The sequence below is a fragment of the Zootoca vivipara genome, chromosome 5 (genome assembly GCF_965207765.1).
Source record: "Zootoca vivipara chromosome 5, rZooViv2.hap1.1, whole genome shotgun sequence".
NCBI classification, from domain to species: Eukaryota; Metazoa; Chordata; class Lepidosauria; order Squamata; family Lacertidae; genus Zootoca; species Zootoca vivipara.
Window position 1 is genome coordinate 75251655 of NC_142588.1, and position 25325 is coordinate 75276979.

Consider the following 25325-nt stretch of genomic DNA (forward strand, 5'->3'; position numbering starts at 1 on the left):
CACCTCCTTGGCCAGGACACCATGGGCGCCGCTAGGAAAAGGAGAGGTGTCGGGCCTCAGGCAGCCAAGGGGCGGAAAGGAGGCGGCGGTGGGTGGATCCCAGGGCCAGCGAGCCTACTCCTCCTCTTCCAGCAGCCAGCCAGAGGCTATGGCGACGCCCGTGAGGAGCCGCGAGGGGCGGCCGGAGCTGCCGGGAGATGGGAGGAGGGGGTCCCACCATTGTCGCGCTCCTGCTGCTGCTGCTGGAGGAGGAGGAGGAGGAAGGAAGGAAGGAGCCCAGAGCTCGAGGCGGCCTCCCCGGCGGCTCCCTCGGCTCAACGCCCGCCGCCTCGGCCCGGGCCGCCCTCCTCAGCCCGCCGCCTCCTCAGCTGCACATGGCAGCGGTGACTCTGCCGCTTTCCCGGTGTCTCTGCCGCTTCCCCGGTGTCTCCGGCCCGAGTCCTGGCGCCGCTGCCTGGCCCGAAGGAGCCTCCGCCGGGGCGAAGGCAAGCGAGGCGCTGAGTTGCGGCTCTCTTTCCCCGGCGCCGCTTCCTGCCTTTGCCCCCGGCCCGAGAGGGGCAAACTGGACGCAGGGACAACTTGGACATTATTATATAGGATTAGTAGTAGTAGTAGTAGTACTATCCAGGACAAAGCACCACCTTTCAGAAATTCCGCCCGGACATCAATTCCGCCTTTGAAATCCCAGCAATGTCTGGGAAAATCTGGACGTATGGCAGCCCTAAACTGGATAGGCCTTTGTTCTGATCTAGAGTAGGGCTCATCTTATGTCAACTCAGGCATCCCCAAACTGCGGCCCTCCAGATGTTTTGGCCTACAACTCCTATGATCCCTAGCTAACAGGACCAGTGGTCAGGGATGATGGGAATTGTAGTTGAAAACATCTGGAGAGCCGAAGTTTGGGGATGCCTGTGTTAACTATTAGAAAGTGATCTAAAAACAGAATGTAAGAAGCGTTTGCAGGATCAGGCCAATGGCCCATCTAGGGCAGCGTCCTCCTCCTCCGCCTCAAACAATGGCCATTCAGATTCCTGCGGGAAAACTGCAAGCAGGACTCAAACGCAACAGCAATCTTCCCTCCTGTGATTTCCAGAACTGTTCTTCAGAAGCATTACTGCATCCCAACCATGGAGACAGAGCACAGCCATCATGACTTTGTTGTTGTTGTTGGTGCTGCTTAGTCGTTTAGTCATGTCCGACTCTTCGTGACCCCATGGACCAGAGCACACCAGGCACTCCTGTCTCCCACTGCCTCCCGCAGTTTGGTCAGACTCATGTTGGTAGCTTCGAGAACTCTGTCCAACCATCTCGTCCTGTGTTGTCCCCTTCTCCTAGTGCCCTCATTCTTTTCCAACGTCACAGTATTTTCCAGGGAGGCTTCTCTTCTCATGAGGTGGCCAAAGTATTGGAGCCTCAGCTTCACGATCTGTCCTTCCAGTGAGCAGTCAGGGCTGATTTCCTTAAGAATGGATAGGTTTGATCTTCTTGCAGTCCATGGGACTCTCAAGAGTCTCCACAATTCAAAAGCATCAATTCTTCAGCGATCAGCCTTCTTTATGGTCCAGCTCTCACTTCCATACATCACTACCAGAAAAACCATAGCTTTAACTATACGAATTTTTGTCGGCAAGGTGATATCTCTGCTTTTTAAGATGCTGTCTAGGTTTGTCATCACTTTTCTCCAAAGAAGCAGGTGTCTTTTAATTTCGTGACTGCTGTCACCATCTGCAGTGCTCATGGAGCCCAAGAAAGTAAAATCTCTCTCTGCCTCCATTTCTTCCCCTTCTATTTGCCAGGAGGTGATGGGACCAGTGGCCATTATCTTAGGTTGTTTTTTTATGTTGAGCTTCAGACCATATTTTGCATTCTCCTCTTTCACCCTCATTAAGAGGTTCTTTAATTCCTCCTCACTTTCTGCCATCAAGATTGTGTCATCTGCATATCTGGTAAAGGGACCCATGACCATTAGTCGTGACCGACTCTGGGGTTGTGGCGCTCATCTCACTCTATTGGCCGACGGAGCCGGCATACAGCTTCCAGGTCATGTGACCAGCATGACTAAGCCACTACTGGCGAACCAGAGCAGCACACAGAAACGCCGTTTAGCCCGCCGGAGCGGTACCTATTTATCTACTTGCACTTTGATGTGCTTTCGAACTGCTAGGTTGGCAGGAGCTGGGACCAAGCAACGGGAGCTCACCCCGTCCCGGGGATTCGAACCGCCAACCTTCTGATAGGCAAGCCCTAGGCTCACAAGCCACAGTGCCACCTGCATCCTTCTGCATATCTGAGGTTGTTGATATTTCTTCCGGCAATCTTAATTCCGAGTTGGAATTCATCCAGTCCAGCCTTTCACATGATGTATTCTGCATATAAGTTAAATAAGCAGGGAGACTGTAGCCCTCTCCTCCCCTGTGAATTTGCCCAATCCTCTTTAAAGCCATCCAAGTTGGTGGCTATCACTGTCTCATGTGGGAGCGAGTTCCATAGTTTAACTAAGCACTACATGAAGAAATACTTTCTGTTATCTGCCCTGAATCCTCCAACATTTAACTTCCATACATTGGATGCATATATATGATGCGCATATATATATATATATATATATATATATATATATATATATATATATATATACATATATATATATATGGATTGCAAGTGTCTTATGGGCACTGCTACCAAGACAAATGGGTTTCCCCTTCTTTTCTCACCATCTTTTGTCCCTTGCACAGTCATCTCATGTGCTCTCTGCATACAAAGAGAGAGGGATGGGGGGGGGAGAGAGAGAGAGAGAGAGAGAGAGAGAGAGAGAGAGAGAGAGAGAGAGAGAGAGAGAGAGAGAGAGACCAGGCTCAGAAAACGAGACGTCTCAATGGCAAGGCAGCCCTGACCCCTTCCAGATATTGTTCTGCCCACTTCCAAAGCTTTCCCCCTCCCCGTTTCCAGTAGCAACCACAAACTCTCCCAGACTATGGCAGACAATATCTCACATGCGCTTTCTTCCTGGTTCGTTGTTTCATTCGGCGACCCGCTTTTAAAATGCTTATCATGTCTTGGGGCTGAGCTACATTGGGGATCATTCAAAGCATATGTGGCATTTTATCTCCAAATGTTCTGGAGTCAGACGCTATTCTCAACATACCCCACGTGACATGTTTTTACAGACGAAAATAGGAACATAGTTGTGTAAATGTTAACAGTTGCTGCTCTTGGTCCTATGCATATTTACTCCGTAGGGGTCCCCCAAGTGTCGTTTGTCTGGGCCTCTTTTCTCCACCTTCCTTCTACGCCATGAAAGACTTTGTCTGTTTTGAAAAATGGGAGGGTTGATTGGCACCCCTTCATTTCTTCAGGCCCCTTTGTTTAGGTCCCTTCGCACTCCTGGTTCCCTAATTTGTATTTACAGCAGACACAGCAATCTGTCATGTATGCATGTACATGAGCAGCAAATGCTCTTAAGACATTGCTCCTTGTTCCTGGTGTCCTTTCTCTGGTCTCTCACTAACATCACATTTTTGCAACAAGAAGTTTAAATTAAGCTTCTGTATGGAGTGAACTCCATCGCTGCCACCTGACAGCATGTACTCCTTGTTCTGTATACCGTATTGCGAGTAGGATTGAATGTGTGTTCATTTGTTAATTCATTGTCTTGCTTTCTTGTATATCTCATGCATCTTCCTTCATGGAATTCAAAACAGCATACAAGTGACTTCCAGAAAGTCTCCCATCCAGGCAATTGATCTGACCCAGGCCTGTTTTGCTTCAGCCTTCAGCCTTCCATAGACTCTGGAGACTAGGTGCTTACTCATATATGTTCCAGAGCAGTGGGGAACCTGTAGCCATTGATTGGATTTTACACAATCCTTGGCTTAATCTCAAAAAATCTCTGCAAACAATGAGGTCAGACCTCTGGAAAGTTTTAAACTTTTTGTGGTTCTTATTCTATGGTCAGGGGGACCCAGGTGGTGCTGTGGGTTAAACCACAGAGCCTAGGGCTTGCTGATCAGAAGGTCGGCGGTTCGAATCCCTGCAACGGGGTGAGCTCCCGTTGCTCGGTCCCAGCTCCTGTCCACCTAGTAGTTCGAAAGCACATCAAAGTGCAAGTAGATAAAAAGGGACCGCTCCGGCGGGAAGGTAAACGGCGTTTCCGTGTGCTGCTCTGGTTCGCCAGAAGCAGCTGTCATGCTGGCCACATGACCCTGAAGCTGTCTGCGGACAAACGCCAGCTCCCTCGGCCTATAGAGCGAGATGAGCGCCGCAACCCCAGAGTCGGACATGACTGGACCTGGTGGTCAGGGGCCCCCTTTACCTTTACCTATTCTATGGTTTTATGTTCTGTTGCTGTAAGCTGCTTCTGTGTGTGGACATAAGCAGTATATACATGTTATAAATAAATAAAAACAGCTGGGTCAAAAGGTTTTAGGTACTGAAAGTGGGGTGCCTGTAATTGTTTGGGGCTTCCGCAAGTGACAAGGATGCGGATCCTGGATTCAGACCAAGTTCGTTGCAATGCATTCCCATCGAAATCAACAGGACTTAAGCTTAATCATTTTCATTCTGATGTCAGTGGCAATAAGCATGTGGGCTGGGTCTAAAACCTTATTTCTAAGTTCCTGTAGCTTTTGTTATTGTTGGAGATATGCGACTAGAAATAGACAGGGATAAAACGAAAAGCCACAAGCTTTGAAAGCTGTATTTTTTTAAAAAAGAAGACACAACCCCAGCAGAAAAACAATTTTCACTTTCTTTAATATCACAATAGGTGCTGAGGGCTATCAGTGGCTGCTAGCCATGAAGATTAAGTTCTGCCTTCAGAATACCCCTGGCATACCCTCTAACATTTCCCAGATGAAAATATGGACATCCAGTGCTATTTTTCCAGAAAAAGAGGTGCCAGAGCTCACCACGAACAGAGGCACTGGAACTGAGCTCTGGCAAGTTCCATCAGGGGAAAAACCCCTGGGGACATTCTATTACCCTCCAACATTTCTCTGATGAAAACAGGGACATCCTAAGGGAAAGCAGAGCATTCTAGCATCAAATCGGAAACTAGGACGGCTTCTGTAAATCCGAATGTCCCTAGAAAATTGGGACACTTGGAGGGTCTGTACCAGTTGCTGGAAATCGCAAGTGGGGGAAAGTGTTGTAGCATTCGGGTCCTGCTTTCGGGATTCCTATAGGCACTTGGCTGGCCACTGAGACAACAGGATGTGCCTTTGGCCTGATTCAGCAGGACTCTTAGCATGATCTCATTAATAACATAAGTGCAAGAAAAGAGGATGAATAGGAAGTGAGTGGTGGGTGGAGATAGATCTTGGCTGGCATTTGTAAAAGTGAAATCTGCTGTGCAAGGAAGGGATGCTGTCCCACTGTATCTTATTGAGTAATAATGCCGATAAGAAAAGATACTGCTGAAATCAATCACAATACAGAGCCTAATCTATCTTTGAGTTTCTGCCTAAGGTGGAATTGTGCCTAGTAAGTCTAGGGACTCGCCAAAAGGCTGGCTCTTGCTTGCAATGTAACATTTCCTCCCCCCTCTCCCATGTAAATTAAAGGACATACCATAGTTACAGAGATGAAAATAAGTACCTACAAATTTAACCACAGAGCTAATTGGCTATTTATTTGCAATTTGTTTTGGAAGGTAAAAGAGGATCAGAGAAAGAGAGGGAGCCTTAAAGTACTGATTTATCATCTTAGATAGCTGAATACGTAACAAAAAACAAAAATCTATCTTGTTTTCAAGAGCTTTTAAAAAGCTTGGATTGACTCCAAGGACACAGCTAAGTACTTCCTATTATAAGAATATTACAAACACAGTCCTCATGTTCATTAGCTTTGAATTGCTTTCAGGCTGATTGTATTATTAACTTCTTTCATTCAAATAGACTGCCTACAAAAGGCCTTCTTGATATTGCCACTACCAAATCAGAAATTTCCTTTTAAGGAGATGTCTCTTGACTGGGAATGGAAAGGTAGGGAGATAGAGGTCCCTTGCACTGAGGAGCTTACAGTTTACTGTAAATCAGTGTTTCCCAAACTTGATTTTCCAGCTGTTTTTGAACTATAATTCTCATCATCCCTGGCCACTGGTCCTGCCAGCTAGTGATGATGAGAGTTGTAGTCCAAAAACAGCAGGAGACCCAAGTTTGGGAAACACTGATTTAATTTTCATGGTTTCATCCAAGATAATATCCCTTCTGCCCAATCCTCAACGGCCTGTGTCAAAGTTGCCCAGAGCAAACTTGTCACTGTTGTCTGGCAGTAGATGGTGTTTTCCACATAGGAGGAAAGGTTGAGAGATGAAAAGGCCCCACCTTATGGGAAACATGTGACTGTCTGAAGCAGTGGTTCCCAAACTTTTTTGGACCACTGCCCCCTTGGTTCTATAAACCCATTCTCCTGCTCTATAAAAAAGCATTCTTTAGAATAGCAGACCACACTACCCACTAAGAAAGATGATAACACGATAAAATTCAAAACAGGAACAGGAACAGTGAAGGTGGACTTTCCTTCAATGGAGTGTTTTAAGCTTAGGTTGGCTGGCCATCTGTCAAGGATGCTTTAGTTGTGATTCCTGCATTGCAGAGGGTTGGACTAGATGACCCTTGGGGCTCATTCCAGTTCTACAACTCTTTGATTCTAAGTTTCCAAAGAAACTACTTCCAATTCATTTTTAAGCTTCACATTTTTCACTTCTCAGATAACGTTTGATATTGAATTACTATTGCATACCGAAGGGCGGATTGGCTGTGGCCCCAAGTCTTTGTTTCAAAGCTTTTGGTGTGTGTATGTTTTGAGGTTGAAATTCGCAGCAAAAAGCAAACTCCTCCTCACAGAGGGCCCTTTGCCCAAGCACAAGGAAATTGGCAATACCTATACCAAAGGATTGGCTAGTGTGCACTCGCTTTTGCCGTTTCCTTTTAAGCTCAGTTTCAGAAACAATGACCTAAATATTTCAGAATGAATTCTGGTGGCAGGAAACTTGAAGGTGCAAGCCAAGATTAACAGCAATAAACAGAAGGCATGTGCAGCATGTTCCAAAATAATGTCTTTGCATGAAACTCAGGAATGGAACTGACTACCAGATGCAAAGATGAATATATACTCTGGAAGGCTTTGAATCTAACACTTCCAGAGTTTAAAAAGGACCTGAAAGACACCCTAACTTAAAGGTACTTGTAGGGTTGACAGACTCAATAGAGGACAGGACTTCTGTGCCTTTAATTGCCCTGCTCTCTTTTGAGTCTGGAAACCTTAAAGAGAAACCAGCAGACCCTTTGCTTGGGAATTAAACAAAGGGTCTGCTGGTTTCTCTTTAAGGTTTCCAGACTCAAAGAGAGCAGGGCAATTAAAGGCACAGAAGTCCTGTCCTCTATTGAGTCTGGCAACCCTAGGTACTTGGAGTTTTCTACTCCTACGGGAAATTCTGGCATCTTCTTCACATTACAGTTTTTTAGGTGCACCAAACAATGTAGCATGTGAATCGTCCAAACACCTGCTGGCAAATGAATATATACAGTCATGAGAGAGCTAGGATTGATTACAGTTCCCTGCTAGGTGTATTCCCAGTGACAAACCCAGGTTTCTTACTGTATAAAAGTTAGCCTAGGTCCCAGAGCTAATTCACCAGTCTCTTGTGCCCAATACTTCATCCCAGCAGCTAGAAAGAGCACAGCTACCACTATAGGTGAATTCCACCCCGTCCTGTGTTTGGTATTATACTTCAGCTTAAAACATCTCAACATTATATCAGGACCTATATAAACTTTTAACTATGTACTAATTAAAGGTGATTTGCTTTATTCCGTGACCAGCCAGGGCATTCTAAGTGATCTTCATTCTTGAGTTTAACATAAAGGCACACAGCTGAGAAGGGAAGACCTTGGCATAGCCCAGTCTATACAGTGTTCTTCCTTGAACAGCTGGTTCCAGGTTTAATCAAGCAGAGACATAGGTAACTCTTGACTCTGAACAGGAAACATGTAAAATTAAAAGGTACCCTATGTATGACAGCCATATGTCAGGAATGCTTTGATGGTGTTTCCTGCTTGGCAGGGGGTTGGACTGGATGGCCCTTGTGGTCTCTTCCAACTCTATGATTCTATGAAAGTAATAAGATAGACAGGAAGAAGACTCTTTATTTGCATCAGATACTGGCCACAGCAATAAAATAAAACATAATGTACTGAAGATAGAGGTAAAAACTTAACGATACAAAATACATCCTGGAGGTTTACAACAATAATCAAATAATAGATCTTATTATAATTGCCCCTGCTAAATTCGTTGCAGTTTTTGCTGTCACCTGGTTATCTTGATCTGCTAGAAGAAAGGACACAGTAGCAGTGGTTGAAAGTAATAATATATTTCACTCTCAATTTAACCAAAAAAATATGTGTTGTTCCAGCTCAGGTTTGAGTGGGTCACAGAGATGAACTCTCTCCTTTTCTTGTGTTCAATTAGAAGAGGGAGTAACCAGAATTCACTCATCTAGGGGTTCATTTGGTGCTGGCTATTATCAGAGAACTGTCAGCCATGCAGACAGCCATCTTCAAAGGAACATATAGGGCTCATTGCTGCGTTTATCTCAGTAGGAAGAATGATCCCTGGATTCAAGGATGCTTAGCCAGCCTCCCCCCCCCCTGCTCCTCCAACCTTGGACCAAAGCATAATGATCATCGTGGCTTCCTTGAAGCTTTGGTATATACAATGTGCGTATCTTCTCCTTCTCTACAGCACTCCAGGAAAATGAGTCGGAAAACTACACAACTTAACACTAGATTACAACTGTAGGACCATGGGATTAGTTATCTCCTTTTTGGACTTGTCTTCTTGGACACCACAGAGAAGGAGCAGATGCACATGTTGTTAGTCTAACCCTCATCAAACCCAGCCAACGTGACCAATGGTCAGGGTTGATGGACTGAGTATTTATTCATTTATTTATTAAATTTGTACCCCACCCTTCACCCCAAAGGATCAAAATGTTAAAACAATACAATTTAATTAAAATAAAACATTTTAAAAACATTTTAAAATACAATCAGAATGATCTAAAAACATTAAAAAGCATTTAGAGCATCCAAAAAGCATTTAGCAGCAATCCAGCAATGTCTGAGGGGACTTGGGTTTCCCTATCCTTGGTGTATTGTTAATGACACTGATTGGTGTTTAAATGGGAAGGCCGAGCTTTGAGGAGAAGCCTATGCCCACAATCTGCTCCAGCCACAAAAACTTGAGGCAAGACCAGTGCTATTTTTCTAGAAAAAGAGGTGCCGGAATTCACCATGAACACCTCCCTTGTTCTCTTATAATGGCAATGGCGCCCAGCTGAGAGGTGCCAGAACTCAGTTCTGGCAAGTTCCAGCTGAAAAATCCCTGGGCAAGCATAAAGATCTATGTAGTCTAGCTTTCTGCTACTTCCCTAAAACTGGAATAATCAACAGCTGTTGAGACAGTAAGTGAGAAAAGAAATGCCAGCCATATCCACCCTTAGGGAAAGGATTGGTTCTAAATCTAAATGAACAGTAACAGCATTTCCTTTTTCCTGTACTAAGTTAAATCCTATAATTACGGTATGTTTTTGACATTACTTCTTATTTACAAACTGTGAGAGAAGGTGCCTGAACATTTTAATGTGGACACTGGCTATCAGTTGCCCCCACCCACCACTGCCATGTAGGTAGATTCCTAAAGGTTCCCCATGAAGAAATGAAGTCTTTGGTCTGAAACAGGTTCTCTACCCCTGCTCTACAGAGTTGCAACTGCAGGCACTGCCTCAGGAACAGGATCTTGCCTCTGCACTGTTAAGATAGATGAAATATCCTCTAAGAATCTGGTGCCTTTAACAGACAGAGGCAGGACTCTTAGGAATTTATCATATGAAATTCAGTGAGTGAGAGAAACATCACCTGCTGGATTTCTGGCTAGCAAAAGTCCTGGGAAACAGAGAGTTGACAAATCTGCCTGTCCTCTAATGACTGCAACTGGCAATGGGGAGATGCTGAGACATGAGTAGGGAGTCTTTTGCGGAGTATGTGAGAAGCAGAAGGCTTGATCATTGTGTTTATTACCTAAGAAGATGTTTTTCTCCTCCTTGAAGTCACACTGTGTACCAAATCCTTGTGAAATTGCGACATCCCTCAAACCACAGGCTTCCATGCTTATGTGATTTATAAAAATTGCCAACAACGCTCCTCTTTATTTCCTCTGGTATTATGACCAAATAGTTCTATCCTTTATGCAGTGTTTGTCTTAAGCTTATTTTTGGATGCAGAAATGACAGCAATAAAGAGTTGGAAGGGACCCTGAGGATCATCTAATCCAACCCCCTGCAATGCAAGGAATATGCAGCTGTCCCAAACGGGGATTGAACCTGCAACCTTGGTGTTACAGAATTGAAGGTGGAGATCATCAATTAGATCAGGCATCCCCAAACTTCGGCCCTCCAGACATTTTGGACTACAATTCCCATCTTCCCTGACTACTGGTCCTGTTAGCTAGGGATCATGGGAGTTGTAGGCCAAAACATCTGGAGGGCCGCAGTTTGGGGATGCCTGAATTAGATCTCTCTCTCTCTCTCTCTCTCTCTCTCTCTCTCTGTGTGTGTGTGTGTGTGTGTGTATGCATGTATGGTATGTGCTGTATGTACTGGTATGTACTATACATGTGTTTGAGTGTTGTGTTTGTGGGGGATTGGTAGCCATAGCTGCCAAGTTTTTCCTTTTCTTGCGAGGAAGCCTATTCAGCATAAGGGAAAATCCCTGTAAAAAAGGGATAACTTGGCAGCTATGTTGGTAGCCCACAGGCCATATCCATCACTGACATGTAGCCACTTGGAAATTGAAGCCCCCAAAGGGAATTTTGTCCTGGGCCACTTGCAAGCAGCCAAGGCATTCCAATGGCATGGGGGGATTCCTTCTAATCCCCCTTCCCTACAAACACTACACATTGAGGCCAATGGTTGGTTTGGTGTACAAAGCTTATTATTGCCTTTCCCCCCTTTCAATTCCAGGTGCTAGTTGTTCCTCTTAAAGCAGGGGTGGGTAGTCAATCGAGGCACACCAGATGTGGCTGAACTACAACTCCCATCAGCCCCAGCCAATAGTCGGGGGTGAAGTTCAGCAAATATCCGGAAGGCCAAAGGTTGACCTACTCACCGACACCCCCCTTATCTTAAAGGAATCACGCCATGCAGGTATCTGGCTAAGCACGAACACAGTTCAGTTAGTGCCCCGCAAGCAAGATCGAGAGACACAGGTTCCTTAATCATGACTTAATTCTAAAAGGTGAGGCTCTTTGGGAAAGGGTCAAGCGACTTGTGGACCCGAAAGCCCCCATCCTCCCATTTCCGCGCGCTCTATCCGGATGCTCCGGCGGGGAAGGGGGCTGTTCACATGCCCTCGGCGGCCCTTCCCGCGCCTCTGCTCCGACGCCAGGGCTCAGCCTCAGCCTTTTGCATGCAAACCCAAGCGGCTGCTGCCGGGACCTTGGCAACGGCCGCGGCGCCATCTGGCCGTGCGCCCGCGGGGAGGCAGCCTCGCCTTTCGCCGCTCGGGGAGGCGGCGCTAAGGGCAGCGGAGTGGGGCCGAAGGTACCGCGGCGCTGGGCGCACGGAGCGGCAAGGAGGAGGAGGGACGGGGACTGGGGCGGGCAAGCAGGTCAAGTTCCCGCCGGGCGGTGCGCTCTGGCTCCGCGTCGGGACTCCCTCGCCGCCTCAGTCCTGGGAGAAGGAGGCACGGCGCGGAGGGAGCTTCTTTTTTTGCAGGTGGGGCGACCTCGCCTCGCGCGCGCGCTGAAATGAGGTGAGCGACTGCGCTTAGTTTGGGTGGGGTGTGTGTGTGTGGGGGGGGCTCTTGGCGGGAAAGCGCCGCGGGGACCCTGCGCTTGGTTGGGACCTCCGTGGCGCAGGCAGGGAGTCCCGCGCTCTCCTCTCTCGTACCTGTGAAAAACAAGAAAAAAGTTTTGCCGACAGCAGCGGCTCTTAGTTGAGTTCCCAATTCCGCGCCGCCGCCGCCGCCGCCACCTCGGTGGGGAGGTCGTAGGAGCCGGGCGGGGAAGAAAGCCCGCGAGAATGCTAATGGAAGGGGGCGGTGGGAACGGGGCCAGGGGCTCTGCATGGAAGCAGAGGAGAAAGGCGTGGGAATTCCAGCAGAGCCCGGGAGGTGAAAGTGCGGCGGCCTTTCTTTTTAAAAATAGGTGTGATCTCTTTCATCTCGGAAGTCTTCAAAAAAAAGATAACCGCGCGAGGAAGCCCACATGTCACTAGCCGGTGACAATCCAGTTCAGGGGACTTAAGTGGCTCATAGCTCCCTCCTCGCCTCCGGTGGCGGGTAGTTTGTAGAGGGTTCACTTTTGAGGAGGACAACTCCGTGCATGGAAACAAGCCTCGCAGCATTTAATGGGCTTTCTTTCCTCTTCCATATATGCACTCGGAGGAAAGAAAGCGCTGTGGTCTAAACCACAGAGCCTAGGGCTTGCCGATCGGAAGGTCGGCGGTTCGAATCCCCACAACGGGGTGAGCTCGTGTTGCTAGATGAGCGCCGCAACCCCAGAGTCGTTCGGGACTGGACTTAACTGTCAGGGGTCCTTTTCCTTTCCCTTTTACTAGCTTATTTCCAAGCAAACATGCACTCAGGATTTCTTCCCGAGGCTCAGTGTGGGGACTTGCTTCTTAGGAAACGTGCTGCATGGGGACTGTGCTGCTTAGTCTGCAGAAGGATAGGAACAATCTATATACAGTATATATATTTAACAAACCCAGCACATTAATTTTGGTGTGAGTTTTCGAAGGCAAGTACTTGCTTTGTCAAATGCATCAGTAGGAATTGGCTTGCAGAAGTCCCTCCTGTATTCAGTGTGCTAGATGTCACTGCACTTCCTTGTTTTCTTATCAGGTTGGAGATCAGGCTTTTGACCTGAACTTGAGGCAGGAACTAAGGAACTGTGCCACTCCGTTTTCATTTGTACCTTCTGCTGCTTGGCTATAGGATCCTCATTTGCAGTGTCTGGGAAGCCTTTTAAAGAGGTAGTTTCTGATGTTCATGGTGGTCTGCTGCTCTCTTATTTTTATTTTTATTTTTAAAAAAACATTTTAAGTGTGTCTTTGGACCCCAGCCCTAGTTTTTAAGTAGCTCCACCCTCCCTTTTCCCCAGTCATCAATTCATGACCTGGATTTGCCTCTAGTTGCTGGGCTATTTTCACATGTGTTAAATGGGGTGATGGTTAGGAATGCTGAGTGATGGCATAGTTTTGCTTGTTTCACCATGTGCCCAGGCCCTGGTTTGTTTGTTTTTTCCTTGTGCGGACTTCCTCCTTCTACCTTACCCCAAGATGTACCTATGGGCCATAGGTGCATGTTGAAAAAAGTGAAACGGAGGGCATGCCTACTGTAATCTCACTCTGCCTTCAGAACTTCATAAAATACCATTCAGAGTGTTTTAATTGCAGGAAATATTATTTGGAGGGCTTTGCTTGTAGGAAAGATGGAGAATTCTTTATCTGTATGATTGATGAAAACTTGACATGGCACATCAACAGAAGTTGGTCCAACAAAAACAATAACTTTACCTGTTTTATTTCTCTTTCTAAAACCACTGTGGCAGCAACCACCTATACTAAATTATTTTTTGCAAGCGTTCTAGTTCTGTACAGTGGAACCTCGGTTTATGAACACCTCGGTTTATGAATTTTCGGTTTATGAACGCCGCGGACCCATCTGGAACGGATTAATTCATTTTCCATTACTTTCAATGGGAAAGTTCGCTTCAGTTTATGAACGCTTCAGTTTATGAACAGACTTCCGGAACCAATTACACCCATGCTTCAGTTTATGAACGCTTCAGTTTAAGTACTCCGCGGACCCATCTGGAACGGATTAATCCACTTTCCATTACTTTCAATGGCAAAGTTCGCTTCAGTTTATGAACGCTTCAGTTTAAGTACCCCGCGGACCGTCTGGAACAGATTAATCCACTTTCCATTACTTTCAATGGGAAAGTTCGCTTCAGTTTATGAACGCTTCAGTTTATGAACAGACTTCCGGAACCAATTGTGTTCATAAACCGAGGTACCACTGTAATTGAATAGTTCCTCTGCTTTGTTGTTTAACAGCTAATGTACATGTAGGATAAGAAACTCCCTACTCTGCAGGTTTTTAAAATTAAGCTGGACCTTGTACTTTGCTTTAAATGCTTCCAGCTCTTTAACTTTCACCACATTGCCAGCCAATTGGTGCCTGGGTTGCTCAAACAAACCATGGTTAAGGAAGGGTGCTAGGTTCAGACATAATGCCATGCCATAGTTAAAACAAACCAATATTTCTAAGCCAACAGCAAACCATTGCTTCCGATTGTGGTTTGTTGGTAGTAAACAAATCACATATAAGCTGCTAGGTAGGGTTCATACCTAATCGTAATAGTTTTGTGTTATGTGTGAATCAGGCTACTGAATGATTGAAGTTTTACTTGCTTCTGTTTTCTTGTTAAAAAGGGCCGCCTGCATTCCTCTCCCGATGTTGGGTTGACCGTAGCCCTTGGTTATGGATGGTCCAAATGAAGTGGACTTTTCCAACAACAACATTGCACCATTGTGGAGGAGGAGGTCAGCCCACCAGACCCATTTGCACACAAAGAACAAACCCAGGCCTCAGTCTTATCAGAGCTCCAGTGGGGTTCTCTTCACAGATTTCCCAGTGGAAGACAAGGATACGTTTACTTTAACTCAGCCTGATGAAACTATAATTACTTCTCTGGACAGCAGATCCATTCAAAGGAGCCCTTTGCTTTTCAGCTGCGGCCTTGGTTCTGTGCCAAATGGAACGGTTCGGTTTCCGGAGCATAAGGCTCTCTCCCCTAGGCTTTCTGACCAGTCACCCCAAGTCCTGAAAATGGTTTCAAATAATTCTATAAATTTTACAGCCAGTGGTCCTATAAATTCAGCAAGCAGCAAGCTAGCTCACCCAGGGAGGATTTCCAATCGAGCAGCACTTTGTCCAGAGAAGGAACAAATTGTTTTCTCATCAAGCCTTGGATTGTCGCCTACGGAAATCGTGCATTCGCCAAATAACAACACAACCACCGCCTCAGCGTTGCAACCTAGCCAGCTTCCTAAAAGCTCAGAAAAGGCATCTGTTTGCCTGTCTGCTCCCTTGGAACAGCAGCATCTGCCTCTCCAAAGACTGCCGTCAAATCAGAATGAGCTGGCAGAAACGCCGCCCGTGGTTCTGAGTACGCACAGTCCTGTCGCGTTGAAAGTGGGGAAGCAGCAGATCATCCCTAAGAGTTTGGCTACTGAAATAAAAGTAACCAACAAAGCTAATAGCCAGAATGTGGAACCAAGCAGGAGGGCTCTCAAGGTCCGTAGCATGGTGGAGACCCTTGGGTTGCCTTTGGTAGCTGGTGGAGGCGAAGAAGCAGAAGCGGATGTGGACAGCCCAGGGATGCTGAAACGTAGTTTGAGGTCTACTTCCTATCGGCGGGCTGTTGTGAGTGGCATTGACTTTGACAGCAGTGCCAGCTTTAAGACAAAAAACAGGATGTCCCAGCCAGTTCTGAAGGCGGTTGTGGAAGATAAGGAGAAATTCTCTAGCTTAGGAAGAATAAAGGTAAGGAAATCGATGAAACTTGCCTTGTTAATGAGTTGCAATGATATATAGGTTTTAAAAATGAAAAAAATGTGTTTTATTTATATGCAAAATTTGCATCCCTGCTCACCCTTCAAGCAGTTCAAAGTAGTGTGTTAACTTCATACCAACCCTGTGATATAGGTGAGAGATAGTGACTTGCTCATGGTAAATTCAGTGGCAATCCATTCTTTAATCTGCATTTATGTTTAGTGTGTTGAACACACCATCAAGCATGAAGGGAAGATGCAAGTCCGCAGACAGAAATTATGGGTTGTATCCAACTAAGTTCTATTTGGAAATTAATGGACCTAGGTCGGTCATTGGTTTCAAAGGGTCTACTCTGAATAAAAGTAATGTTGGATGCAACCTCATGTTTCCACAGGAAACAGACATACTTCAGGTGTAGAGCATCTGTGAAGGTCCTGTGTTCTATCAATGGAACTTCTGGGTAGGGCTGGGAAAGGCTCCAGTTTGTCTGAAAGCAGCTTCCAGTCTTTGCCAAAAACACTAAGCAGAGTGGCCCAGTGATCTCACTTTATAAGGCAGCTTAGTGTTAAGTTGGAGCAGGTTGTCAAGTCTGTGTCCCTCTGTGAGCTATATTGGCTCATTGGTATGGTGGCAGGTACAACTCTCTCTGGACAGAATAATTGCCCTCTCCTTCCTACACATGAACAAATGACTCTGATCCATTCTGGAAGCAGAATGGGAGATTAACCCGCTCCATAGAAGGGTTTATTGCAGGGGTTCCCAAACCAAGGCCTGGGGGCCGGATGCGGCCCAATCGCCTTCCAAATCCTGCCTGCGGATGGTCTGGGAATCAGCATGTTTTTACATGAGTAGAATGTGTCCTTTTATTTAAAATGCATCTCTGGGTTATTTGTGGGGCATAGGAATTCATTCATATTTTTTTTCCAAAATACAGTCCGGCCCCCCACAAGGTCTGAGGGACAGTGGACCGGCCCCCTGCTGGAAAAGTTTGCTGACTCCTGGTTTATTGAATTCTAAAGGAAAGTTGGAGGCTTTGTGGCAAGGAGGGGTAGTGCGTTCTCCAGGGTCAGCTCTGTATTGTGATGCGTGTGTTTTGCTGCTGCACGTGTCCAAAAACTTACCAGCTGCCTTCAGTTTATTGGCACCAGCTGGGAAACAAATGGGCACTTCTTTTTCTTCCTGCATAGTCTTCTCCATCCAGCACTTGAATGCCGTGGTTCTCAACTTTGCAGCGATGATAGGAACAGAAAGCAAACAGAACTTAAACATGAATGCCATCTTCTTAGAGTGGGGAAGATTTTTTTGTAACATTTTAATCCTCTTTTGAGCTGTAGTGTAATTGCAGTACCTATTCTGTCAAGCCAAGGAAGTTCTTTGACATAATATGACCAGGCTTCCTCAACCCCAGCCCTCCAGATGTTTTTGGCCTACAACTCCAATGATCCCTGGCTAGCAGGACCAGTGGTCAGGGATGATGGGAATTGTAGTCTCAAAACATCTGGAGGGCCGAGGTTGAGGAAGCCTATAATATGGCCCTTTGAAATTATTTCTTAAAGGGGCACATTAAGATGTGCTGTTTCATTTGTGAAGTTGGTGGGAAGCCCCTGGCTAAGAAACCCATTGTGAATTATTTTTCATACACGAATCTTGGCTGGCTTTAGTTACTCAACTGAAAACTGGTTGTCACCCAGAACCCCTTCTGCTCCTGGTTTTGTGCTGTGTGTCTGAAATGCAGCAGGCATTGGAGCAGGGGAGAGAGGGGGGCATTTTCCCTCGGTGCTGAAGGAAGGAGGGTGGGTGGAGGCTTGCTGTAGCTCTGACTATTGTACTGCACTGGGTCTTGCTTGGTTGGACTCCTCTATGGAAGTATGATCTTTGTAACTGCACTTCAGTCATACTTCTATGTGAATCAGATGGGTCAAGTACAATGACATACCCAAAAGCCGCTTTCAGGGGCAAGAGAAGCTGGCAAAAAAAAGGTGCAGACACCCTTCTTTCTCCAGTGCATTAGCTTGTGCAGATTGCACAGGCAGCACTGATCTCATTGGCAAGGACTACTTGCAACTGTTGATTGGGGGACATTGCAGGGCATAGATGTGCCCAGATGAACTTACCCTTTAAATCCACCCTGTAGACAAGAATACAGTGGTACCTCTACTTACGAATAACTCTACTTACGAAAGTTTCTACTTACGAACAGAGCTCCGTCCGCCATCTTGGATGCGGTTTAGATAGGATTTTTTCTACTTACGAATTTTTAGATAGGGTTGCTTCTACTTACGAATTTTTTCTCCCAGTACATTCCTATGGGATTCGACTTACAATTTTTTTCGACTTACAAATGTGTGTTCGGAACGCATTAAATTCGTAAGTAGAGGTACCACTGTACAGAAATAGGACCCAATAGCTACTTCTCATTCATTACTCACCGCTGAATACAGGTTTGTCACCTGTACCCCACTTACCACATCCTTTTGTATGTGAATAAAGGAAATAATTCCATGTGCAGGCAGCATTTCCACAACACTGCTTTTGCACCTAAGCTAAACCATTGAGAAGTCTAATGAGGAAAGTTAGGTTAAACATACTGTATATAAACAGCAGTTATGTATAAGCAGCATTTATAGTAGTCATTTTACTCTAATGTCTTTGCTGAAGTAGAATGCTTAGCCTTCTACAGCCTGATCACACAGTGGGTTTATGTCCCAGGTAAATGTCATAAGATTTCAGGCTTAATTATATTGTGTCTAGATAATGATGCATTAAGATGCTGCTAAATGAATGTTTAAGATGATGCGGAAACCCTTGATTGCCTGAACGTGTCATAATTTTGATGTTTCTAATTTACACCCTACCTTATGGGTCTTGTATACTTTTAATAACAAACATTTGATTAAAATTTCTGCAGGATGCCTTAAGATTGCATAGTGAAGCACTCAAGGGCTAACCATAATTAGGGGTCATGCATCTAAACACACGCCCATGTAGCAGAGTGGACACTTAATTGTTTTGCATTCATGGTGATATACATAGTTGGTTGTTTTTCACTAGTGTACACCTATTTACGGTAAGTGGATTATCTTGTGAAGTGGCCATCAGCAAAACGTCTATAAACCATTGCTCAAGAGCGGCCTTTCTTAGCCTGGTGCCTCCAAACACTTTGGAACGCAGCTCCCATCATCCTTTACCATTCTGGCTGGGGTTGATGGGAATTGCAGTCCAGTGGCATATGCAGGGCAGCAGATTGATGCGAAGGCTGCACTAGAAGAAGCTGTAACTACAGCAAATGGAAGACAACCTTGCCTGTCTTAGACAAATGTCATCAACTTCAAAGACTGTTCCAAACAAATGAAGTCACTTGCATGTTTACTAAATGGAAATATTTCTCGGGTGGTTGTTGTTGTTGTTTTAAATCTGAAGACTTTATTCTATTATGTAATGATAGAAAATTCATTACTAAAATGCATCATGTGATATAATCTGGTATACACGCGAACCTCCTCCTTTTTCAATTTCAATTTAATTTTAAATTAATTTTAGTGAAGGTAGCAAGAACATGTGCACATTTCCCCCTGAAGGGGTCTAATTGAGGGCCACAACTTCCCAAACATCATAGACCTTTTGATATGGCTGACTTCTGACATAACTTGATGATCCATCCTGTAACAGGAAGGGAAGTGGCATATTTAAAGTAAATAATTTGATTTGAACTTATTTTTTATGCAAAGCTCAGTTGAAACTCAGTTTTAGTCTTTTTTTGCTATTTGCTGAACCTTCTTGTTTTCACTGGTTTCCTTTCCCTTTCTCTCCCCTCTTTTAAAATAATCTTAGAAGAAAATGCCAAAAGGACAAGGGACCTTTGATGGAGACGGTAAGAACATTTTTTGGGGGGACAATTTGATGTGAAACCTCAAAAAAAGGATGTATGGAGAAACTGAGCCAAATGAGTTGTGTGTTTTAAGCAAAATTATGTATAACTAAATTGTCTTTAATATGTTTTTTAAGAGGCATTTTTTTTAAAAAAAGGACCTCCAATGAATTCAGCTTGTTGAGGTAGGCCTAAAAGTAAATGGGATTGTATGCACCTGCAGAGTTTTCCCAACATTACCGTATATTGATGTTTTGGAAGGTTGTGATTGTGAAATCACCTTTTGCAAAATATGTGATATCAAAATTTGTGTTTCTCTGCCTCTTGCATTTAGCTATCTGTCTTGTCAGATATTAGTTTGTTGTTGATAGTTCCTGCTTTGTGATTTTGCTGTTTGCTGTTTTTGTTTTAAGTTGGCTAGATAATATGATTTAGGCAGTCTTAGAAACCCGGATAGAAAAACTAGGAGCCAAATGGCTCTTGGGACCTGGGTTGTGGGCGCCAAAACAGAATGTCTAGTCGCCATTGGCAACACTTTTTATCTATTATTTTGATAAGAATGAACTAATATGCAATTCAAATAAGTGACAAATTGTTAATTTCACATTTGTAACAGAAATTGTTAATACATGTTAAATTTGCCGTTTACAATAAAAATATTGGCACCATACTTCAGTTTTCAAAACATTACACTTATTGTTAAACTCCTTAACATATTGTCTATCCTTAACCTATACTTCGAGGCTTCAAAGCACATACATTTCAGTAACCCTTGAGTGTCAGCCAGGCACAAAAAATGGCGCCCAGACTTTTTGAGGTGCTCGCAAATGGAGAATCTTTAGGTGCTAAATGCGCCTGGTGCCCTGCTAATTTTGAACCTTCTATGTAGGTGACTTATAATTGAACAAATAAATATCACAGTTGCTTCTTTATAAATACTGCAAGCCATCAGTCTTGGCTGTAGTAGAATACCTCTGAATTTCCTCCCCCTTATTGCATTCGCCCTAAATTCTATCATGAAGATCTGTTTGCCATCACTATTGCCTCTTGTTCTTCCATACTATTTCGTTGGTCACTTCAGGTGGTATTCATCTAAGTTTTTCTCAGAGCAGATCCATGGAAATTAATGGACCTAACTTAGTCATGGCCATTAATATCAATGGATTTATCCTGAGAAAAACTTAGTTGAATACCATCCTTTGCTTTTGTTTGTGGGCTGGACCTATTCAAAAATTTCAGGCATAGTGATGGTTTACTTTTCAGAACTATTACCTGTGCTATATTTCAATTTGGCTCTGTCACAACTTCAACCAGGCTCTTTTTCCTTATTCAGCTTTCAGTATCAATTTTGATCTAGTTCCTTCTTGCAATGCTTCAGTTCTTATTACAGTACAGTACTTTGAAACAATGCCATGTTCCATTCTATGATGTTAATCAACTGGTAATGCCTTTTGGACTAGTGGACAATGGTTCAGTTGTTTGGCAGAGCCTTTAAGCCAGTGGTGTTCAAACTTTTTTCAAAGAGGGCCAGATTTGATGAAGTGAAGGGCTGTGGGGGCCGACCAAAGTTGTTGATCTTTTAAAAAAGATTTTTACCCCAATGTTGCTTTTTTAGGGTTGAAGTTGTTGAGGTTTTTTTTTTTTTAGGATTTTACCCCAGGAAATAAACTGCCACAGGGGCTGGATTAAACCGAACGGTGGGCCGGATTAGGCCCCCGAAACGGATTTTGGACATGCCTGCTTTAAGCCATTTGCTGTTTCCATCATTATGTATTTATGTATGATACGTATTTTCCCACACTTTATAATCTCTAGGGTGGCTTTCAAGCTAAACTGTAAAGGGCACAACAGCTGGAAATGTGACATAGGAAACTGAAAGAAGTGAGTTTGTGGCCACTGAGAGGGTCAAGTTCAGTTGCTGCCTCCACCCAACAAAGAAATCAAATAAAGGGAGAGCAGTGATAGATGAAGACACACATATCCCCATTTTATGCAAAAATACTCAGAGGTAGCTCCTACAGAGTCCACGGAGGCTTACTCCCAAGTAAATGTGCATAGGATTGCCTTCACACCTGCACCCTCCAGCCAGGGTGGAGGGTGGGATGCAGGCAAAACGCTTTTTCAGTTATGCCAGCCTGGAACTGCTACAATAGTACCATCAAACGACGGCACTCAAACTGGCTCAGAGCTTCCCTGCCACTGAAGCACCCTGTTTTGGGGGCTGGTGGATCTGTTTGTGTGGTGAGGGGCCAGTGCAGTGGCTTAGGGATTTAAGTTGCAGCCTCAATGTAAACTTATTTGTTCTTACTCAGGATATCCATTGTAAAGTTAAAAACAGCAACAAGAAGAAGAACTTGGTTCTCTTTATAATCTGTACCATTCCATTCTCTGGCCATGTCTTGTCTTCAAACTTTAAAACTGTTTCATGTGGCCTCTTCTGAATTTCCCACCGTTGTGGGTCTGTATTATGCCTCAGAACAGAAGGCATCAACATTCCCTCTTGTATTTTATCCTTTAGCTGTTTTGTCGCTTTAATATAGGGGCACCTCAGGCCTTGGGCCCGAACGTGGGCTTCCGAGCCTTGTTCTCGGGCCATGCGACTCTCCTCAGGCCTTTCCCACTTCCTAGGCTACACCTTTCACCAGTCCTGCTCCATGCTCTCCTTGAGTACTGTTGAGTAGCAGGAATGAATTTAGGGTAGTGCTTCCTGCTTGCCTGGATGCAGAGAAGTGGCTGGAGGTAAATGTAGAAACCTCTGGCGTGGTTGGCATGTAGCCTACTATGGAAAAGTAAGAATCGAACTCTCGCTCCACCTACTTGGCTGCTTTCACCACTGGCATGCGGCCCTCAGAAGCTTGCATATGAGGAACTGCGGCCCTAAGCCTGACAGAGGTTCCCCACCTCTGCTTTAATATATGATGGCAGCGAAAGTGTGAAAACCCAGTGCTAAATTCAATCCTTTTGCAGACCAGATGTTTGGAACCAAACCATGGGCTTAGAGAATTTTTTTAAAAAAAATGAAAAGGAGAATTGGCAGTAGTTTAAAGCCCTCTGACTCTTGTTCGCAATGGCAGTAACTTCTGTGTTGCACAGGGTGGAGGCCTTGCTTCTGTGACCAGAATGGTTCATTAGTGGTAAGGGTCTGAAACCACAAGGAAGCGTTTACAATAACATTTTCTTGCTAGTAGTGCTGAGTTCTGCCATATAAGAACTTGTTATTATCTCCTTGAATTTAGGCATAGAGTAAAAATTGTTTTCTCAAAGTTTCCATGTGCAGAAAATTTATTAAACTTTCCTCTGACTGGATACGGCATCCTTTATTAAACTTTCCTCTGACTGGATACGGAAGCCCTGTGGTGTGCCCCACCCCTATGGGTGGCTCGTCCCGCCCTTGCCCCGCCCCTAGGGGTGGCTCGCTCCACCCCTAGGCACGCCGCCCCAGGCGCCCAAGCGGCTTCCTCCGCCGCTGCCTGCAAGCAACCACTTTTCTCCTCCCTTCATGCATGTGTGTGGGCATACAAGTCAGCAAACTGCAGTACACCAGTTCTGCTCAAATTGGGAAACTGGTTAGTGGCTTTCAAACTTCCCTTTCACTTCAATGGAAAAGGCTTGATAATGTGTATAGGCTTCCTTTGCAGCTTATAGAGTTGTCCCTCCGTTGAAATGCATGGAGAAAGTCTTTGGGGAAAGGGGTTCCTTATGCATTTATTGCATAATCATTTGGGATGCTGGATAAAAGGCTGAGAGGTCTTCCAACATTAAGGGCAGTGGAATGCTTTCTTTATTGTTGTTTATTGAATTTATATCCAGCCCTTCCTTCTGAAGGGAAGCATAGATTCCAGGGACGCGGGTGGTGCTGTGGGTTAAACCACTGAGCCTAGGGCTTGCCGATCAGAAGGTCGGCAGTTCGAATCCCCGTGACGGGGTGAGCTCCCGTTGCTTGGTCCCAGCTCCTGCCCACCTACCGTAGCAGTTCGAAAGCATGTCAAAGTGCAAGTAGATAAATAGGTGTCGCTACAGCGGGATGGTAAACAGCGTTTCCGTGTGCTGCTCTGGTTCGCCAGAAGCGGCTTTGTCATGCTGGCCACATGACCTGGAAACTATACGCCGGCTTCCTTGGCCAATAATGCGAGATGAGTGCCGCAACCCCAGAGTCAGTCACAACTGGACCTAATGGTCAGGGGTCCCTTTACCTTTATAGATTCGAGGCACGGTGCTCTTGCAACCTCCCCTCCTAAATATGTTGTGTGTTAACCTTATCTCCTTGACTCCTAACAAAATAACGGAACAAGTTTTAAATATTTTGAAAACAGAACTCAAAAGCTGCTTTGAACTTGCAGTCAGAATGAATAAATGAAATAATAGATGAAACTAGATTAAGTTAATATATTCAATACAGTGGTATCTCTAGTTATGAACCTAATTCGTTCCGGAGGTCCGTTTTTAACCTGAAACCGTTCTTAACTAGAGGTGTGCTTTCGCTAATGGGGCCTCTTGCTGCCTCTTGCTGCCGCTGTGCCGCTGCACACGATTTCCGTTCTCATCCTGGGGCAAAGTTCTCAACTTGAGGTAACTCTTCCAGGTTAGCGGAGTTTGTAACCTGAAGCGTTGGTAACTCGAGGTCCCACTGTAATATATACTGGTGCCAGAATTCGGCTTTTGCGGTTTCAGTAGTTGGTATTTCTGGTAGAGAATTTTAGGTGCTTAGGCCTTAAAACTGCTAGTTTTCATTTACAGTAACACTTTCCATTTGATTATGCAGCTAGTGGCTTGCAGCAAGTTACTATAAGATTAATAAATGATTGGACCGTTAACTTTCTTTATTAGGTTACTCTATTATCTGCATTTAAAATAAAATCAAGGAAAGCTGTATTTAATAACCTGTGTAAATTATGCAGCTCAAGCAAATGCACATCAGGTTGCTTAACATGCATGTTGTTGTTTTTTATTTGGTGTTTCCACTATCATCTGTGGGGCAGGGGGAGAATAAATGTGTGGCATCAAAGTTGTTTCCTGGGAATTTCCCTAAGATGTTATCACACTCTGCATGCACATGTTTCAGGCCCACCTTTACAATCCTGAGGACTAGAGTTCTTACTTAAAACAAAATCCCTGCTTTTTAATTGTGTGCTTACTTGGAAATACCCAGAGCCTAGTTTATTAACTTCTGGTAGTTAAATCAGGTGTCTTTCACCCTAACATTTCGTACTCTAGTAAGCGCAAGCTTTCAAATAAGTGTTTCCAGTTTTTCCTTAACAAAGAACACAGGCTATTAATGAATTCGGGTGGAAGGCGTCTTTTTGGTGGTACAGTGATCTATTGTTACTTTAATATGTACTATGCTCTCCCATTGTCCTGAACAAGCCTCTATCTTTGTCCGCAGGGTTTGAGAGGCATATTCATAATAATGTTACTTAGAACCTCTCCTTAAATCGATTTCTTTTTCGTGCTGTTGTAGAAAATGCTGTGTTGTATCAGAACTACAAAGAAAAGGCTCTGGATATAGATTCTGATGAAGAGGTAGAATTGAAAGAACAGAAGTCAGATGAAAAAATAGTTATTCAGTACAAACCTCTGAGATCAACGTGGAGTCAGTTGTCTGCGGTAAGTGTCATAATGTTAAATAGCCCGAAGCCAAACTGGAATGCAGCAGTGCTTATAAGCGAGTCTCTTTTATCTCCCAGTGTCCTTTTCAACCCAACGTTTTATAGCTTTTCGTTTGACCTCAGAACTACTTCCTGAAGTGAAGTGTTTATGGGTATGTAGCTAATACCCAATGGTTGTAATTGGTAAAGGGGTACAGCTGCTAGACTTGCATTCCTAATTTTGTTTGC

The 25325-nt window shown here is 44.7% G+C and overlaps 1 protein-coding gene across 3 annotated transcripts in view; it reads left to right on the forward strand.

Annotated features, from left to right (window-relative positions):
- The first annotated feature begins 11530 nt into the window (after positions 1-11530).
- Positions 11531-25325, forward strand: part of ARHGEF26 (Rho guanine nucleotide exchange factor 26) — a 70946-nt gene continuing 57151 nt past the window's right edge. The window contains exons 1-4 of one of the 3 annotated variants that reach the window (XM_035134044.3): positions 11531-11813; positions 14501-15614; positions 19455-19494; positions 24950-25095. In XM_035134044.3, the coding sequence (XP_034989935.1) occupies positions 14550-15614; positions 19455-19494; positions 24950-25095 (1251 nt within the window). In that variant the 5' untranslated portion in view covers positions 11531-11813; positions 14501-14549. Of the gene's footprint in view, positions 11814-12908; positions 13037-14500; positions 15615-19454; positions 19495-24949; positions 25096-25325 lie in introns of those variants that run through there. The other 2 variants (XM_035134046.3, XM_035134045.3) reach the window with 2 other exon arrangements.